General features: G+C 43.2%; 1 protein-coding gene across 4 annotated transcripts in view; it reads right to left on the bottom strand.

The window, feature by feature from the left end:
- The window catches only part of LOC139411617 (solute carrier family 12 member 4-like), a 61,073-nt gene that overhangs the window by 15,351 nt on the left and 24,963 nt on the right, over positions 1-20,759 (bottom strand). For all 4 annotated transcript variants that reach the window (XR_011634613.1, XM_071158200.1, XM_071158201.1 and 1 more), the window contains exons 5-14: positions 19,317-19,371; positions 18,986-19,116; positions 16,296-16,537; positions 15,726-15,940; positions 10,789-10,953; positions 10,536-10,634; positions 10,175-10,232; positions 9,794-9,968; positions 8,147-8,265; positions 6,339-6,437 (exon numbers count right to left, since the gene is read on the bottom strand). Coding sequence is in view for 3 of the 4 variants with exons in the window: in XM_071158200.1 (XP_071014301.1) it covers positions 6,339-6,437; positions 8,147-8,265; positions 9,794-9,968; positions 10,175-10,232; positions 10,536-10,634; positions 10,789-10,953; positions 15,726-15,940; positions 16,296-16,537; positions 18,986-19,116; positions 19,317-19,371 (1,358 nt within the window). In the remaining variant the exon portion in view is untranslated. The remainder of the gene's footprint in view (positions 1-6,338; positions 6,438-8,146; positions 8,266-9,793; positions 9,969-10,174; positions 10,233-10,535; positions 10,635-10,788; positions 10,954-15,725; positions 15,941-16,295; positions 16,538-18,985; positions 19,117-19,316; positions 19,372-20,759) is intronic.

Below are 20,759 nucleotides of genomic sequence, written 5' to 3'. Positions count from 1 at the left end.
CGAGCCGCCGCCACTCTGTCCCGAGCCGCCGCCCCTCTGTCCCGAGCCGCCGCCCCTCTGTCCCGAGCAGCCGCCCCTCTGTCCCGAGCAGCCGCCCCTCTGTCCCGAGCAGCCGCCCCTCTGTCCCGAGCAGCCGCCCCTCTGTCCCGAGCAGCCGCCCCTCTGTCCCGAGCAACTAACAATTTTTTCAGAATGGCACAAATTCCACGATATCAGGGTACTCTGTCCCGAGCAGCCACCCCTCTGTCCAGTGGGGTCATGGAGAGGGGTTGCCAGGGTTAGAGAGCCATGGAGGCGGACAATGAGGCGGACCAAGACAATAGTGAAGTGGGGTCCGCGTCCCGCGCCAGAGCCGCGGGACGTGGGGGGGGGGGTACTGTCACGTTCTGACCTTTATTTCCTTGGTTTTGTATTTATTTAGTATGGTCAGGGCGTGAGTTGGGTGGGCAGTCTATGTTTGTTTTTCTATGATTTGGGTATTTCTATGTTTCGGCCTAGTATGGTTCTCAATCAGAGGCAGGTGTCATTAGTTGTCTCTGATTGAGAATCATACTTAGGTAGCCTGGGTTTCACTGTGTGTTTGTGGGTGATTGTTCCTGTCTCTGTGTTTTGCACCAGATAGGGCTGTTTTGGGTTTTCACGTTTCTTGTTTTTGTTAGTTTGTTAATGTGAAGTGATTTATTAAAACATGAGTCAAAATAACCACGCTGCGCTTTGGTCCGCCTCTCCGTCAATGGAAGAAATCCCTTACAATCATTCCCATAGTGCATTAGTTGAAAGAGGCGCTCTGGTTCTCTGCCCGAATTTGCCCTGTAAACACACCAATTTTACCTGTTAGGAAACCATCTGGTGAATATCATTTTGTGCAAGACCTTAGAATAATAAACAATGCTGTACATGCTAGAGCACCCCTGGTGCCTAACACTGTTACCATTTTTATCCCAGGTGCCTCCAGGTAGTTTGTTTTTTTAGTAATTGATTTAGCTCATGCTTTCTTATCTTCTCTTGTTTTGTTGATCCTGGAGGCAGTGTTTTGGTTCAGTATGTTGACCATTTGTTGTTTTGCTCACAATCAGAAGAGATATGTCACGAGGACACTCAGGCATTGTTGATTTCTTTTGGCAGAAAATGGTCATAAAGTTTCCCCCAGTAAGATGCAATTATGCCAGTTAAATATTTGGGTCATGACATCACTTCTGAGGGTCACGCCCTCTCCACTGGTAGATTAGAGGCAATTAATAAGTTCAACCGCTGCAGGATTGTATTTATGGGCAAAAGATGGAGGCAAGTGAAACTGTGGTCTGGACTGGTGAGATGTTCTGATATTGTGGCAAAGTCTCTTCTAACCGTACATATGCCCCATGTGGTGGAGACAATTATTAAACAGGCAAAAACAGCTCATTTGATGTCCGCAAGACTGTTAAGACTATCAGAACATTCTTAACCCTTCAACTCTTCTCCCTGCAGCAGAAACCGGTGAAGACCATGACTGTGATTTAGCTATTGAAGCTGACTGTAGCTCCAGGTTGGACTTGAGAGACTTGAGAGTCTAGACAATCCAGACTTTTAGTTTTTTTGTAGATGGGTCTGCCCAGAGAAACGAAAAAGGGAATCAATTAGTTGGTTATGCTGTTGGACTGTTTTTTTTAACTGTGGAAAGTTCTCGACTCCCCTCACACGTATCTTCCCAGGCAGCAGAACTATTTGGCTTGACTATAGCTTATATTTTGCTCAGTTAACATTTACACTGATAGTAGATCTGAGTTCGGTGTTGTGCATGATTTTGGAACATTGTAGAGGATTGCACAAAGTAGAGATTTCACAAAGTAATCTTGGAGGCGGTCCAGCTGCACTCCTCTGTTTCTGTAATTAAGTGTCAGGAGCATTCTTCCTCTAATGACAACATTCCTCTGGGGAACACTAAGGCTGACCGCGCTGCTAAATTGGCTGATTCCTCTTCTGTTTCCCCCTCCTTCACATGGCAGCAGTTCCAGCTTCCACTAACCCTTTCTCTGTTAATGACTCTGCAGGCAACGGCTGATGCATCAGAGAAGGACGCCTCGGGTGTATGGCTGGATGAGTGGAGCAGACCAGCCATGCCCCACTGTACTTTCCAATTCCTTGCCAAATTGTCACATGGTCAAAAAGAGGGATGGTGGATCCTGTAAATAAATGAATAAATAAGGGAAAGGGGGATACCTAGTCAGTTGTACAACTGAATGCATTCAACTGAAATGTGTCCTCCGCATTTAACCCAACCCCTCTGAATCAGAGAGGTGCAGGGGGCTGATATTGGTGTACAGTAGGTTTTTACTGTGCTTGCAGGACATTTCTCTGGTGGTGGGGTTGTACAATGTTTGATTTGCATGACTAACAATGTTGAAGCAAACTCTGTAAACAAAATTGTTTAAACTAATTGGTGAAACAAGCCTGACATGGGTAAAGGTGCTTCCATTGGCACTGAGTATGAGGGGCAGATCCCACACAGTCACTGGTCTCTCTCCACACGAGGTGCTGACTGGCCATCCCACGAGGATGACTAATACACCTTTTCTCAAGAACAGGTTGTCACTGCAAGAAATGGAGGAAGACATGGTTGAGAATTGTGTCACCCTTAACAGTGTTCTTATGAGACGTTTCCCCCAGGTGAAGGTGTCTTTGCCGAACTTGGCAGGTGGAGCTCAGCACTATTTCAACCCAGGTGATTTTGTGGTGGTCAAAGACTTCGGGAGAGAGAGTTGGAAGGACCTCTGTTGGAGAGTGCCGTACCAAGTTCTTCTGACAGAGGGTGAGATGAGTCCTGAGCCAAAGAGACCAACACAGGCCTGGAGTAGTGCAGAAGAGGGTGAGATGAGTCCTGAGCCAAAGAGACCAACGCAGGCCTGGAGTAGTGCAGAAGAGGGTGAGATGAGTCCTGAGCCAAAGAGACCAACGCAGGCCTGGAGTAGTGCAGAAGAGGGTGAGATGAGTCCTGAGCCAAAGAGACCAACGCAGGCCTGGAGTAGTGCAGAAGAGGGTGAGATGAGTCCTGAGCCAAAGAGACCAACGCAGGCCTGGAGTAGTGCAGAAGAGGGTGAGATGAGTCCTGAGCCAAAGAGACCAACGCAGGCCTGGAGTAGTGCAGAAGAGGGTGAGATGAGTCCTGAGCCAAAGAGACCAACGCAGGCCCGGAGTAGTGGCCCAGGAGTAGATGGTCATTGGAGAAGGAGAACCCTGCTGGGCCCTCATAACTAAGAGGACTGATGAGTATGACTGTCTAAAGGGTCTGGGAAATAAAGCCTCAGTGTTCTGATGAGTATGACTGTCTAAAGGGTCTGGGAAATAAAGCCTCAGTGTTCTGATGAGTATGACTGTCTAAAGGGTCTGGGAAATAAAGCCTCAGTGTTCTGATGAGTATGACTGTCTAAAGGGTCTGGGAAATAAAGCCTCAGTGTTCTGATGAGTATGACTGTCTAAAGGGTCTGGGAAATAAAGCCTCAGTGTTCTGATGAGTATGACTGTCTAAAGGGTCTGGGAAATAAAGCCTCAGTGTTCTGATGAGTATGACTGTCTAAAGGGTCTGGGAAATAAAGCCTCAGTGTTCTGATGAGTATGACTGTCTAAAGGGTCTGGGAAATAAAGCCTCAGTGTTCTGATGAGTATGACTGTCTAAAGGGTCTGGGAAATAAAGCCTCAGTGTTCTGATGAGTATGACTGTCTAAAGGGTCTGGGAAATAAAGCCTCAGTGTTCTGATGAGTATGACTGTCTAAAGGGTCTGGGAAATAAAGCCTCAGTGTTCTGATGAGTATGACTGTCTAAAGGGTCTGGGAAATAAAGCCTCAGTGTTCTGATGAGTATGACTGTCTAAAGGGTCTGGGAAATAAAGCCTCAGTGTTCTGATGAGTATGACTGTCTAAAGGGTCTGGGAAATAAAGCCTCAGTGTTCTGATGAGTATGACTGTCTAAAGGGTCTGGGAAATAAAGCCTCAGTGTTCTGATGAGTATGACTGTCTAAAGGGTCTGGGAAATAAAGCCTCAGTGTTCTGATGAGTATGACTGTCTAAAGGGTCTGGGAAATAAAGCCTCAGTGTTCTGATGAGTATGACTGTCTAAAGGGTCTGGGAAATAAAGCCTCAGTGTTCTGATGAGTATGACTGTCTAAAGGGTCTGGGAAATAAAGCCTCAGTGTTCTGATGAGTATGACTGTCTAAAGGGTCTGGGAAATAAAGCCTCAGTGTTCTGATGAGTATGACTGTCTAAAGGGTCTGGGAAATAAAGCCTCAGTGTTCTGATGAGTATGACTGTCTAAAGGGTCTGGGAAATAAAGCCTCAGTGTTCTGATGAGTATGACTGTCTAAAGGGTCTGGGAAATAAAGCCTCAGTGTTCTGATGAGTATGACTGTCTAAAGGGTCTGGGAAATAAAGCCTCAGTGTTCTGATGAGTATGACTGTCTAAAGGGTCTGGGAAATAAAGCCTCAGTGTTCTGATGAGTATGACTGTCTAAAGGGTCTGGGAAATAAAGCCTCAGTGTTCTGATGAGTATGACTGTCTAAAGGGTCTGAGAAATGTATTTTATAATTTCCCAGCATTACATATTCCTCTCAAAATAATAGACATTAAATGAGCGTGAAGCAGAGAGTGAATATCCAACAGAAATGGGTAATAAATATAGAGTAACATTGTTAGGGTAGACTAAAATTCAAACAATGCTTTCCAATAAGGAGAAAGTTATCATGTTTGCTATTAAACCTTACAATAGGGGTAAAAGCAGAGCATTGTTTGAGAGTGATCTATGTGTATTAGCAGTAGTGATTGAGAGGGTTTTTCCTATTGGGAAGAGTAGAGGGGTCCTAGTTGAAGGAAACCGATATGGAGACTAGCATAGGTAAATAGAGACAGTCATAAAGATAGTAAAATGGAAAGATTCGATGTCACATTTAATGAGTGTTGACAGTATGTGAATGGTAATATTAGTTGTTTTCAAATAGCACTCTAATAATGCAATATCTTAGTAATTTGAAGAAATAAATGTTTCAATACAAGGTCACATGACTGACAGAGGGAATGAGCATTGGGACTGATATTATATTAGAGGCTGCCATCGGGTGTTTAGGTTAAAGATAAGCTTCCTGTGAACCAATAGATAAGCTGGCAGTAACAGTGAGTGGTACTCAAACAGACCTTAACCCTAACACAGTGGGAAAATTGAATAAGATACGTTTTTGACCATTTTAAATTATTATTACTCAATTCGATAGTTTCAATATACCAGTGATTTAAACAAGAAGGTAATGTCATCTAAAACACACTTTTTCCATTACGAGGAACACTGTCCGAAATTGGAGTAGATCCAAGTAAATGTTTAAGTACCGAATATTGAGCTGATAAGTCAGCACCACCTTTTTGAAGGCCCTAGGGGATTTGTTAAACAACAGGTTTTATATATTCTGGGTCTACAGATCCCTTGTGTATGTGTGTGTATTTTAGATTTTACAACCCAGAGTGAAGGCGTTTGAAAGGATAAAGTGTCTGGTTTTATGTGTTGATTCCGCTTACTTTAATAGACGTATTTTGATAGATCCTCCTTTGATAGTTTAAGCCATAATCTAATGCTTACCTTAAAATGTAACAATAATTATCACAAAGTGATAAAAGGAGGGAATGTGAGGGAAAATGTTGTTGTCTGAAGAGCTAGCATTGAATTGTAAACAGCATCTCCTCTCACTCTATCTTGGTTCGTGCAGGTGACTGTGACCTCCTCCTCAGACCAATTGGCAGAACGCCCAGAACATTGTTATAGGAGCCAAAAGGAGTATCTCAGTTTCAAAGTCCCAGCTTTGAGAGAAAAAGCCTTTTCAGTCACATGCAGGAACCAATGTTAATAATGAATAATGTAAATCATGCTTATATGACTTGTTTGTATAGCACTATAAAAGGACTGAGAGGGAAAGCCCATTTCAGAGTTTTCATCAAACTTTGATTGAGAATGTGAACCTCTCCGGTCATGATACTAAAGATTGATTCCTTTACACTGAGTTTGAGTGGTGAATTTCCACGACAGGTGCTATACTTGTTCAGCTACTGAAGCTTATTACACGGAAGTTCCTTCTTTCTAGGCTACCATCAGAACACCAGAAAACAAAATGCCTCTCTAGCTGGAGTCTGCATAAAGTCCTCCCGTCAGTCAACAGGATATTTTAATAAGCTTCCCAATATGTCACCTGAGAAAGCAAAGTAGATTATTCAAATGGAGTGAAAGTGTACCCAACACCCACGCATATACAAATGAGTGTTACATCGCTTACATACAGTATGCACGGATACACAGCCACGCACATACACCTGTACTGTACTTACCAGTGGTAATATTTAAACCTAGGCCTCCAGTTTGGTGTCCGTAGTAAAGTCTGCACAGCACAGGCTAAGTTCACAAACAGATAGCACATCAAGAAGAACCTGTAGAAAAAAAATCGCGCACCACAAAATGTAATTCAGTCCAAACCGATTTAGTCATTTAAATATTGATTTGGAATTCCAATATATTAATTTTGCAGTTATGTACTTGTTGCAGGATGTATAGGCCTGGTAGTCTGCTAAAATACATCTTAACTGATGGCAAAACACAGAAGCACAAGAAAGTGCACTAGGTCAGGGTTTCCCAAACTTTTTCACTCAGGCCCCCCTTCCAGCATTGAGGAACATCCTGCATGTGCGCAATGTCTATTTCTGTGGGCACAAGCACTGTTCATGACACAAACTGTTCACACCCCTCTTGTTGGCGTAGGTAATATTTTTCAGGTTTAAAGCTTATTTCCTGCAGTTCAATACATTATGCCATGTCTAATGTGTATTCATGTGATATTTGTGTGACTCGAACATTATTACAAAATGTATGGGCTAAAAAACCTAGAAACATTAGCTGAAATGGGCTTGTTGATCTGGGCATTTCTGACATGTTATAAATAGAAATGTCCAGATCAACTAGTCCATTTCAGCTAATGACTGACATGACAAGAGGAATACTGATGATGCACTACCCAATTTCAAAATTTTACCTTATGCATTCTACTATTATAACTTTCAACAGTAAGTTAATAACTGGACCCACAGTTTGTGAAGCACTGCACTTGGTGACCTTCCACACAAAGTCACTTGTGCTGATTGTGTACAGAGTGCCTGGCTGGAATGAGGTGTTTCACTTGTGAAGTGGTTGTTAAAATGCAAGTGATTTGATTCAAGTATATTTTAGCAGACACTCTTATCCAGAGTGACTTACAGGAGCAATTAGGGTTAAGTGTCTTGCTCAAGGGCACATGAACAGATTATTTACCTAGTCAGCTCAGGGATATGAACCAGCAACCTTTGAGTTACTGGCCCCGCTAGGCTACCTGCCGCCCAAACTACTCCTCAGAGGACCATAATGTTTTTTAAACATCTGTGAGATGTTTATGGTTTAAAATGGTTTATGGTTTATTAACAGTGTTTGAGAAGGGAAGTAGAGTCATCAAGAGTCTGTTTTATCCCATGTAAAAACTACATGACTTTGGCTGATGGGAGTAATTTCAGCAATTCATTTTTTATTACATTTTTTACCCCTTTTTCTCCACAATTTTGTGGTACCCAATTGGTAGTTACAGTCTTGTCTCATCGCTGCAACTCCCATACAGACTGGGGAGAGGTGAAGGTTGAGAGCCGTGCGTCCTCCGAAACACAACCCAACCAAGCCGCACTGCTTCTTGACACAATGCCTCTTGACCTGGAAGCCAGCCGCACTAATGTGTCGGAGGAAACACCTGTACAACTGGCGACCGTGTCAGCGTGCACTGCGTCCGGCCCGCCACAGGAGTCGCTTGTGCGCAATGAGACAAGGACATCCCTGCCGGCCAAACCCTTCCCTAACCCGGACAATGTTGGTCCAATTGTGCGCCGCCCTATGGGTCTCCCGGTCACAGCCGACTGCGACCTAGAATTTCTAGTGGCACAGCTAGCACTGCGTTAGACTTCTGTGCCACTCGGGAGGCCCCAAGTTCAGCAAGTTCACCCAACATATGATTTGAAATCATCCCTATTTGCCTGCTTTTACATAATCATTTTTGATGTGTCTGCATGCATATGTGTGTGTTTAGTCTGTTTCGTGCATGTGTATGTGTGTGTGTGTGACTCACATGGAGAGGATGGGGGCCACCATGTCCAGAGAGGCTATGAGGATGCCCAGCTCAGCGATGAGCCCTGTCAGTAACAGTGCCCAGGTTGGCTCCCCATTGGCCTTGCCATGACCAAACACCTACACCAGAAAATAAAAAAATATACACTTTATAAATACATTATTTTTTTTGTGATGGTTTGTTTTTATTTGTTTTATTTCAGGCTGATTGTTGTATTGTAGCCTTAAAGGCCCAGTGCAGTCAAAATTCAATTTTTCCCTGCGTTTCACATCAGGTTGTACAACAGCAGATGAAACGAACACATGTGAAAACATTTGATCAGTGTTATTTCCTGATAGTTACTGGTTGAAAATTCAATATACACGGGACCTCCTAATCAGCAGGTTTGCATGGGCAGGAGTTTCGGCTTGTCTGGTGACATCACCAACTTTTTGGGTGACCCGACCAAATGCACATAGAAATGTGAGTTATAGATCCGTCATTCACATTTAAAGCAATTCTAACAAGCGGTAAATGTGTTCTATGTGCACTATTTCTATGCTTCCAGTTCTTACATTTTGTTTTTGCATCTTTTACTTTCAGTTTTTGCATCTTTTACACCAGCTTCAAACAGCTGAAAATACAATATATGTTTGGTTATTGAAAATATATTTCACAACGGTTTAGATGGTACAATGATTCTCTACACTATATGTGTGCTTGTTTTATCACATAAACTGAAATTAGGTGAACTACTTGAATTTTTGCAACCAGGAAATTGGCGGAGCGATTTCTGCATAGTGAAACTTTAAAAGACAAATAGGGTTCCAACCTCTCTGCCAATAACAGCTAGTTTTCAGTTTTCCCCTCCTCACTTGGACCACTCCCAGAAAGTCCTGTCTAACTTTTTGCTAGAGAAAAATGTTTTTGCTAAAAAAATCTGTTTTTGTTGACTTTAATGGAAAACTATTATTGTAAGGTACTTAATTGTTACCGAGAAATGATTTGTTATTGATTGAAAAACGGGTGCATTGGGCCTCTAAGTACTGGTCCTAGGCCAGTTTTTTTACAAGACTTTTCACAGTCGCTTAACCTGATCCTAGAACAGGGTTACATAATGCCCTTCTTTTATATAGCTAATCCTCTTCTACCAACAATAATTTACATGTGGGAATGCAAATTAACTTCTATGTTCAGCTTCATTCAAATGAGTAAGCAAAGACAACCGCAACTCTATTCTCTTGTTCACTGTAGTTTTTAGTTGTGTATCATTATGTATCTAATAGTAGGGCCACTGTGAGCATAGAGCCGAGCAATGTATCAAGCAATGTGTACAAACAGTGGTGGCAGCTAGAGAAACCTTAAATTATGGCTGTGTTTTTCAGGCCACTAGATGCTTTGCATTGTATAGAAATTACACAGTGTGTATGTATAATACAGCTCCACCCACAAAGCCATAAGGAAGGGCACTGATAGCCAATGTATGATTTTTTACATTTGAGCAGACACGCTTATCCAGAGCAACTTACAGGAGCAATTAGGGTAAGTGCCTTGCTCAAGAGCACATGGGTATATTTTTTCCCTAGTCAGCTCTGGGATTTGAACCAGCAACCTTCTGGTTACTGCCCCAATGCTCTTAACTGCTAGGCTACCTGTGGCTGGGCCTACCCTGAGGAAGGGGATGATGTTGTCCTTGGCGATGGCCTGTAGGAGACGAGGGGCGCCGGTCAGGGACTGTAGTCCAGCCCCCACAGTGGAGAAGAAGGAGCCAATCACGATGACCCAGGGGGAAGGCCAGGACAGAGTCCCCACAACCAGGTTCTTACTGACTGCATCCCCAAACCTACAGGACAGGAGAGGACATGGACCTGTTAGCGGGGCCATTATCAATACCAACAAACACAGCATCTGAAGTGCTTTGCCATACCAACAAATATAATTACAAGCTTGTACTGTATGTTGTTGAGAAGCAGACAGGCTATTGTCTGGACCTGAATGTATCTTGTGATGTCAAAGATGTGGCCTAATGCTACAGACAAGTTCACTTACTTGTCCCTTAGGACCGCTCCTTCAATACAGGCCCCAAACAGAACCACAGAGCTGAAATCTGAAGACAGGATGTTAAGGAACACACAGAAGCACATGCAGTATGGAAGACAGGATGTTAAGGAACACACAGAAACACATGCAGTATGGAAGACAGGATGTTAAGGAACACACAGAAGCACATGCAGTATGGAAGACAGATGCATCTAGACATTGAACAACTTGGGGAGAACACTGCCTATTGATATGGATGAGGAAGAGCTTGCAAGTAGGCATTTCACTGTACCATTTACACCTGCTGTATCCTGTGCACGTGACAAATACATGTTGATTTGATTTTACTATTGACTCCATGAAAGGATACAGACAAGGGTAGTAGTGGTTATAGCCAAGATGGTTCCAATAGGGATGGACTTCTGAGCATCTTTCAGATCTCCTGATCTGTTGGAGCCTGCCATGATACCTACAGTACAAGGACATGAAGGACACGCATCAGTTACTGACAACTCTCAGAATGTTGACAAAATGTCTCTGGGTTGCCAGCTGGGATTATTGGTCTGGTGTTGTCAGTTCATGGTCTGGGTTGCCAGTTATGGATCTGGGTTGCCAGGTCTTACCTGTGGCGGAGGGAAAGAAGATTCCCACCAGGAGGGTGAAGGAGGTAGCGATGTCAGCTGAGACGTACAGGCCGACGCTCTCCACAGCCCCGTGGATGTCTACTGAGGGCAGACCTGCCTTCTCCAAGATCTGACCCTTCTCCAGGTAGTCTCCCCACATGTTATCTAAAACATGCATCAGGAACAAAGTTTATAGAAATGCTAGTATTCCTTCCACAAAGTAAGCAACGTAATGGCATCCACCTAACGGCACGACAACACCCAAAGCTCTACAACATCACAAATGATTGTTATAATAACAGAAAATGTTTTACAAAGTATATATACTCACTTTTTTAGATAGCTAAATCACTACAAACATGTTGTACACAGTCTATGTTTTACTGTAATTACATGTCATCACTATTGTAAAATGGCGTAGCAGTCAGGCGTCTTTTGTCTTCGTCCTGTCCCGTGTATATATATTTCTATATATTTTTTCTTTGCATATATTTTTAAAATATTTTTCTTAACCCCAACTTCAACATACTCTCCTGCAACCCGCCTCATCCAATGTGGTATGGATCTGCTATTTTCTTTACTTCAGAACCGGAACCCCCAACAGAAGCTAACTAGCTACTAGCTAGTAGTCAGCTAACCACTGCTAGCGGTCATCAGCTAACCTTTAGCCTGGACAACTTCTGCCAGTGATGCACAATGCGATTCAAACCAGAGCGTATCGGACTTCTTATTCTCCATATCTCTGGATTCCTATCGCAAGCTCTGAACCTCTTCACCTGGATCATCGGCTATCTGATTGGCTTCTCCTGGCTAACGTCTCTGTCCCGAAGCAAGCACCAATTAGCCCGGCTAGCTGAAGAGGTTCATCAGCCACTCCTTGGGCTACAATACCTATTTTGCCAATTGGCCTGGACCATTTTCTACACGGAGCCCTGCTGATCCATCACGACTGATCTACCGACTTAACCGTATGAAAGGGCTACAACTGACTTCTTCCATCACGACGTCCCTCTAAGGCCCTTCTGCTAGCCTGCTAGGCCCGGCCCGCTAGCTTTCTGAAACGCCATGTCTCCAGCCCGCCCAGCTACTCACTGGACCCAACGATCACTCGGCTACGCATGCATCTCCTTAATGTCAATATGCCTTGTCCATTGCTGTTTTGGTTAGTAATAATAGCCTTATTTCATTGTAGAGCCTCAAGCCCTGCTCAATACGCCTTAGCTAACCCTTTAGTTACACCTCCCACACATGCGTTGACCTCACCTGGTTTAAATTATGTTTCTAGAGACAATATCTCTCTCATCGTCACTCAATGCATAGGTTTACATCCACTGTATTCACATTCTACCATACCTTTGTCTGTACAATCTATTACACGTGCCCAGAAACCTTCTCCTTTTACTCTCTGTTCCAAACGTACCAGATGACCAGTTCTTATACTTATCCTTATCCTACTCCCCCTCTGTTCCTCTGATGTAGAGGTTAACCCAGGCCCTGCAGTGCCTAGCTCCACTCCCATTCCCCTGGCGCTCTCATTTGACTTTTGTAACCGTAAAAGCCCTGGTTTCATGCATGTTAAAATTAGAAGCCTCCTCTCTAAGTTTGTTTTATTCACTGCTTTAGCACACTCTGGCAACCTGGATGTCCTAGCCGTGTCTGAATCCTGGCTTAGGAAGACCACCAAAAACCCTGACATTTCCATCCCTAACTATAACATTTTCCGACAAGATAGAACTGCCAAGGGGGCGGAGTTGCAATCTACTGCAGAGATAGCCTGCAGAGTTCTGTTTTACTATCTAGGTCTGTGCCCAAACAATTTGAGCTTCTACTTTTAAAATCCACCTTTCCAGAAACAAGTCTCTCACTGTTGCCGCTTGCTATAGACCACCTTCTGCCCCCAGCTGTGCCCTGGACACCATATGTGAATTGATTGCACCCATCTATCTTCAGAGCTCGTGCTTTTAGGTGACCTAAACTGGGACATGCTTAACACCTCGGCCATCCTACAATCTAAGCTTGATACCCTCAATCTCATACAAATGATCAATGAACCTACCAGGTACAACCCCAAATCCGTAAACACGGGAACCCTCATAAATATCATCCTAACCAACCTGCCCTCCAAATACACCTCTGCTGTCTTCAACCAGGATCTCAGCGTCACTGCCTCATTGCCTGCGTCCATAATGGGTCTGTGGCCAAACGACCACCCCTCATCACTGTTAAACGCTCCCTAAAACACTTCAGCGTGCAGGTCTTTCTAATCGACCTGGCCCGGGTATCCTGGAAGGATATTGACCTCATTACGACAGTAGAGGATGCCTGGATATTCTTTAAAAGTGCTTTCCTCACCATCTTAAATAAGCATGCCTCATTAAAAAATGTAGAACCAGGAACAGATATAGCCCTTGGTTCACTCCAGACCTGACTGCCCTTGACCAGCACAAAAACATCCCGTGGCGTACTGCATTAGTATCGAATAGCCCCATGCAACTTTTCAGGGAAGTTAGGAACCAATATATACAGGCAGTTAGGAAATCAAAGGCTAGCTTTTTCAAACAGAAATTTGCATCCTGTAGCACTAACTGCAAAAAGTTCTGGGACACGTAAAGTCCATGGAGAATAAGAGCACCTCCTCCAAACTGCCTACTGCACTGAGGCTAGGAAACACTGTCACCACCGATAAATTCATGATAATTGAGAATTTCAATAAGCATTTTTCTACGGCTGGCCTTACTTTCCACCTGGCTACCCCTACCCCGGTCAACAGCCCTGCACCCCCCACAGCAACGTGCCCAAGCCTCCCCCATTTTTCTTTCACCCAAATTGAGATAGCTGATGCTCTGAAAGAGCTGCAAAATCTGAGCCCCTACAAGTCAGCCGGGCTAGACAATCTGGACCCTCTCTAAAATTAAATTAAATTGTTGTAACCCCTATTACTAGCCTGTTCAACCTCTCTTTCGTATCGTCTGAGATCCCCAAAGATTGCAAAGCTGCCACGGTCATAACCCTCTTCAAAGGGGGAGACACTCTAGACCCAAATTGCTACAGACCTATATCTATCTTACCCTGCATTTCTAAGGTATTCGAAAGCCAAGTTAACAAACAGTTCATCGACCATTTCGAATCCCACCTGCTTCTCTGCTATGCAATCTGGTTTCCGAGCTGGTCATTGGTGCACCACAGCCATGCTCAAGGTCCTAAACGATATCATGATAAGAGACAATACTGTGCAGCTGTATTCATCGACCTGGCCAAGGCTTCGACTCTGTCAATCACCACATTCTTATCGCAGACTCAACAGCCTTGGTTTCTCAAATGACTGCCTCGCCTGGTTCACCAACTACTTCTCAGACAGAGTTCAGTGTGTCAAATCGGAGGGCCTGTTGTCCGGACCTCTGGCAGTCTCTATGGGGGTGCCACAGGGTTCAATTATCGGGCCGACTCTTTTCTATGTATACATCAATGATGTCGCTCTTGCTGCTGGTGATTATCTGATCCACCTCTACGCAGACGACACCATTTTGGATACTTCAGGCCCTTGTTCGGACACTGTGTTAACTAACCTCCAGATGAGCTTCAATGCCATACAACTCTCTTTCCGTGCCCTCCAACTACTCTTAAATGCAAGTAAAACTAAATGCATGCTCTTCAACCGATCGCTGCCCACACCTGCCTGCCCGTCCAGCATCACTACTCTGGTCGGTTCTGACTTAGAATATGTGGACAACTACAAATACCTAGGTGTCTGGTTAGACTGTAAACTCTCCTTCCAGACTCACATTAAGCATCTCCAATCCAAAATAAAATCTAGAATCGGCTTCCTATTTCGCAACAAAGCATCCTTCACTCATGCTGCCAAACATACCCTCGAAAAATGACCATCCTACCGATCCTCGACTTCGGCGATGTCATTTACAAAATAGCCTCCAACACTCTACTCAGCAAATTGGATGCAGTCTATCACAGTGCCTTCAGTTTTGTCACCAAAGCCCCATATACTACCCACCACTGCGACCTGTATGCTCCCGTTGGCTGGCCCTCGCTTCATATTCATTGCCAAACCCACTGGCTCCAGGTCATCTATAAGTCTTTGCTAGGTAAAGCCCCGCCTTATCTCAACTCACTGGTCACCATAGCAGCACCCACACATAGCACGCGCTCCAGCAGGTATATCTCACTGGTCACCCCCAAAGCCAATTCCTTATTTGGCCGCCTTTCCTTCCAGTTGTCTGCTGCCAATGACTGGAACGAAGTGCAAAAATCTCTGAAGCTGGAGACTCATATCTCCCTCACTAACTTTAAGCACCAGCTGTCAGAGCAGTTCACAGATCACTGCACCTGTACATAGCCCTTCTATAAATAGCCTATCCAATCTACCTCATCCCCATACTGTTATTTATTTTGTTCCTTTGCACCCCAGTATCTCTACTTGCACACTTATCTTCTGCACATCTATCACTCCAGTGTTTAATTGCTATAGTGTAATTATTTCACCACTATGTCCTATTTATTGCCTTACCTCCCTTATCCTACCTCATTTGCACACACTGTATATATAGACTTTTCTATTGTATTATTGACTGAATGTTTGTTTATTCCATGTGTAACTGCGTTGTTGTTTGTGTCGCACTGCTTTGCTTTAACTTGGCCAGGTCGCAGTTGTAAATGAGAACTGGTTCTCAACCAGCCTACCTGGTTAAATAAAGGTAAAGCAAATAAAAACAAATAAAAGTGGATGTGGCTCGGCTGCCCCCTAGCTGGTTGGCCCACATTGGCTATAGTAATTGGGTGAAGTTATACATTTCCCCCCACTAATGGTTAAGGTAAGGACATTGGGAGGGGGAAGCTGATCTTAAATCTGTATCCTAGACCCAGGAGTGTGATAATAGCCATATCATTACAAATATGGTCCATCCTCTGACTTTGGTCTTTACCTCTGATGATGCCGCTGGCCAGTCCTGGTATTCCCTGTATCTCTGTAACGTTGTTCTGGTTGAAGTAGTCGTCACATTGAGGACTACTCATGTTGCCAGAGCTACAGAAGTTCCTCCACAGCTGACTAGGTACAGTCACATTGCCCTCTAGAACCGTCTTACTACACACGTCAAACTGATCTCTCACCAGTGTCCTGTTACCCAACATACAGATCCTGGAGAAAGAGGAATATTATTGGTTCTGATTATCAACAGAGCGATGATAACATGTCATGATAATGTGATGATAATATCCGTGTTTTCACTCTACTTTAGATCAGATATTAGGTATATTATAACTGCATTGAAAAAAATTACACTATGCGTACAGTAGCTAGATCTTTAGGACAAAGTTCAACAATGGAAATACAATTATATCTCCCTTGACCATTCCAGCCAGCGGAACAGAAAGTGTTTTGGCGTACGTCAGGGGCAAACTGATCATTAACACCAAATTAAATCCACATCAATTATACCATTATCCCCATTGCCTGTTCAGACAAAGAAGTAAAAAAATCCCCAGTGCCTTACGAGAAGTTGGGTGGTTGGAAAACAGACTTAATGGCCCCGGCGTAGATGGAGACGATAGAGATGATGACACAGGCCAGGAAGAGAGAGGCCAGCTTGTTGACGTATTTCACCCCCACAAAGACCACCACGGCCATGAGGCTGAGACAGATGGTGCCGTACACCCTCATGTTGTTGAGGATGGCACTGTCGCCCCCGTGGTGGTCGCTGGCGTGGAAGATGGCCGCCTGAGGAACCAGGTATTTCTGGGAGAGGACAATGACAACATAATTAATTAAGGTACACTTTCTGTGAGGCACACACATTTAATACCTTATATGTGCATTCATAATGCACTTATAATGGCTTCTACAACTCACTATACAGTAAGAGCAGAACAGAAGCCTTTCACTTTAAATGTATTTTGAGTACTCCGAATATACGAATATCAGTCATATACTACAGTCTACAACAGCAACATTATGTGGATCAAATGTAGGTTCAGCTAATGTTATTGGATCCCATTTTGTTTCAAATATTTTTTTATTGAAGACACACAAGAAAAAAAAAAAAAAAAAATATATATATATATATATATACATACATATACATACACACACACACACACATATATACACATATACACACACACACACATGCAGTGCCTTGCGAAAGTATTCGGCCCCCTTGAACTTTGCGACCTTTTGCCACATTTCAGGCTTCAAACATAAAGATATAAAACTGTATTTTTTTGTGAAGAATCAACAACAAGTGGGACACAATCATGAAGTGGAACGACATTTATTGGATATTTCAAACTTTTTTAACAAATAAAAAACTGAAAAATTGGGCGTGCAAAATTAATCAGCCCCTTTACTTTCAGTGCAGCAAACTCTCTCCAGAAGTTCAGTGAGGATCTCTGAATGATCCAATGTTGACCTAAATTACTAATGATGATAAATACAATCCACCTGTGTGTAATCAAGTCTCCGTATAAATGCACCTGCACTGTGATAGTCTCAGAGGTCCGTCAAAAGCGCAGAGAGCATCATGAAGAACAAAGAACGCACCAGGCAGGTCCGAGATACTGTTGTGAAGAAGTTTAAAGCCGGATTTGGATACAAAAAGATTTCCCAAGCTTTAAACATCCCAAGGAGCACTGTGCAAGCGATAATATTGAAATGGAAGGAGTATCAGACCACTGCAAATCTACCAAGACCTGGCCGTCCCTCTAAACTTTCAGCTCATACAAGGAGAAGACTTATCAGAGATGCAGCCAAGAGGCCCATGATCACTCTGGATGAACTGCAGAGATCTACAGCTGAGGTGGGAGACTCTGTCCATAGGACAACAATCAGTCGTATATTGCACAAATCTGGCCTTTATGGAAGAGTGGCAAGAAGAAAGCCATTTCTTAAAGATATCCATAAAAAGTGTTGTTTAAAGTTTGCCACAAGCCACCTGGGAGACACACCAAAGGTGCTCTGGTCAGATGAAACCAAAATTGAACTTTTTGGCAACAATGCAAAACGTTATGTTTGGCGTAAAAGCAACACAGCTCATCACCCTGAACACACCATCTCCACTGTCAAACATGGTGGTGGCAGCATCATGGTTTGGGCCTGCTTTTCTTCAGCAGGGACAGGGAAGATGGTTAAAATTGATGGGAAGATGGATGGAGCCAAATACAGGACCATTCTGGAAGAAAACCTGATGGAGTCTGCAAAAGACCTGAGACTGGGACGGAGATTTGTCTTCCAACAAGACAATGATCCAAAACATAGAGTAAAATCTACAATGGAATGGTTCAAAAATAAACATATCCAGGTGTTAGAATGGCCAAGTCAAAGTCCAGACCTGAATCCAATCGATAATCTGTGGAAAGAACTGAAGACTGCTGTTCACAAATGCTCTCCATCCAACCTCACTGAGCTCGAGCTGTTTTGCAAGGAGGAATGGGAAAAAATGTCAGTCTCTCGATGTGCAAAACTGATAGAGACATACCCCAAGCGACTTACAGCTGTAATCGCAGCAAAAGGTGGCGCTACAAAGTATTAACTTAAGGGGGCTGAATAATTTTGCACGCCCAATTTGATTTGTTAAAAAAGTTTGAAATATCCAATAAATGTTGTTCCACTTCATGATTGTGTCCCACTTGTTGTTGATTCTTCACAAAAAAATACAGTTTTATATCTTTATGTTTGAAGCCTGAAATGTGGCAAAAGGTCGCAAAGTTCAAGGGGGCCGAATACTTTCGCAAGGCACTGTATATAAGTGTATATACACACATACGTACATACATCCATATGCACATATACACATACACACATACACATACTCTGGCCATGCGAAGTCAGTCTTTATTACTCAGCATTTTCATATAAAAAGTTACAATCTTGTATTAATTAGAAAGAAATGTTTGTTGTAAAAAGTGCCATAAAGTAGGTTAAATTAGATTATTTCGCAAAAAAAGTTGCAGGAGCCTCTCACACACAGCCGTTCACTCCAACATGCTAGCTCCGCCCCTTGGATCCCATTTTTACATGTAAGTTACTCTCAAAATGATTGAGTACATTGACCTATTTTATTGCGGTATATTGGTTGCATCACAAATTGCACCATATTCTCTACATATTGCACTACTTTAGGTCCTGATCAAAAGTAGTGCACTAAATAGGGAATAGGGTGCCATTTGGGAGCAGGTGATAACTCACCAGGAAGATCTCTATAGCTCCCAGTATGTACATGGCAGCAGCGAAGGTTGTTCCCAGGTAGAAACAGATTCCTACAGCCCCCCCAAACTCAGCACCCAGGGAACGAGAGATCATGAAGTACGCCCCTCCGGCTACAACAGAGAACAGCACAGAGTTAACATGGATGAAACTGGTCAGAATAGACTGACGGTGTGATCATTTGTTAGTCATGTCATAAAAAATTATATTATCTTCTTAATGTCATGTTTATGTAACTGTTACAACTAAAGTGTTTTAAGTGTAAAATGTAAGTTTGGATTCTCAGTCTTCAAAGCTTGTACTGTACCCTCACCTGGGACAACACCATTTGTAGCTATGGCACTCATGGATATGGCAGTGAGCATTGTCTGTCAAATAGGAGAGAATATGAACACCATCAAATAAGGCCAGTCAGTCTTTATGAGAGAGTTCTGGATGTTTTATGTTGTGCCCATCAACCAATACACTCTGCTCTTTATCCACATAATAAACACACTTAGCAACTTGTCATTGGACAACTGAACATAATTCATCAATCATATTGGAAAGGTTGAGACATAAACCACAAATATATTACATGTCCTTTGGAGTAAACAGCAGGATGTGGAAACTGCTGTGGGTTCTATTCAGCCTGGTAATGTTAACTGGCTGGCCGGTGACCCAGTTTTAACAGGGGGTTTGGCAAGTGGACAAGAACAGTGTGTCAATGGTCTTCTAACATTGCCAGACAGTGTGTGTGTGTGTGTGTGTGTGTGTGTGTGTGTGTGTGTGTGTGTGTGTGTGTGTGTGTGTGCATCCACAATGTGTGTACAGTGCTGTGAAAAAGTATTTGCCCCCTTCCTGAGTTCTTATTTTTTTGCACATTTGTCACACATAAATGTTTCAGATCATCAAACATTTTTAATATTACACAAAGATAACCCAAGTAAACACAAAATTCAGTTTAAGTGATAGCTTTTTTCCCTTAATAAATACAATTATCTGAACCTTGGTGGCCCTATGTGACAGAGTAATTGCCACCCTTGTTAAATCATGAATTTATTGTGGTTAATCACATTTTTTGGAAAGCTGAGTTCAATTTCACTAGCCACACCCAGGCCTGATTACTGCCAGACCTGTTGAATCAAGAAATCACTTAAATAGAACCTGTCTGACAAAGTGAAGCAGGCCAAAAGATCTCAAAAAGCAAGACATCATGCCGTGATCCAAAGAAATTAAGGAACAGATGAGAAACAAAGTAATTGACATCTATCCGTCTGGAAGGGGTTACAAAGCCATTTCTAACGCTTTGGGACTCAGCAAACTATGGTGAGAGACATTATCCACAAATGGAGAACATTTGGAACAGTGGTGAACCTTCCCAGGAGTGGCCTGCCTACCAAAATTACCCCAAGAGTGCAGCGACGACTCATCCAAGAGGTCACAAAAGAACCTACAACAACATCTAAAGAACTGCAGGCCTCACTTGCCTCAGTTAAGGTCAGTGTTCATGACTCAACCATAAGAAAGAGACTGGGCAAAAATGGCATCCATGGCAGAGTTCCAAGGCGAAAACCCCTGCTGACCAAAAAGAACATAAAGGCTCATCTCACTTTTGGTAAAAAACATCTTAATGATCCCCAAGACTTTTGGTAAAATATTCTGTAGACTGACGAGACAAGGTGAACTTTTTGGAAGGTGTGCGTCCCATTACATCTGGCGTAAAAGTAATACAGCATTTCAGAAAAAGAACATCATACCAACAGTCAAATATGGT

This window comes from Oncorhynchus clarkii, chromosome 6, assembly GCF_045791955.1.
Source record: "Oncorhynchus clarkii lewisi isolate Uvic-CL-2024 chromosome 6, UVic_Ocla_1.0, whole genome shotgun sequence".
NCBI lineage: Eukaryota > Metazoa > Chordata > Actinopteri > Salmoniformes > Salmonidae > Oncorhynchus > Oncorhynchus clarkii.
The sequence above is the reverse complement of the archived record's forward strand: the minus strand, read 5'-3'. Positions and strand labels throughout refer to the sequence as shown.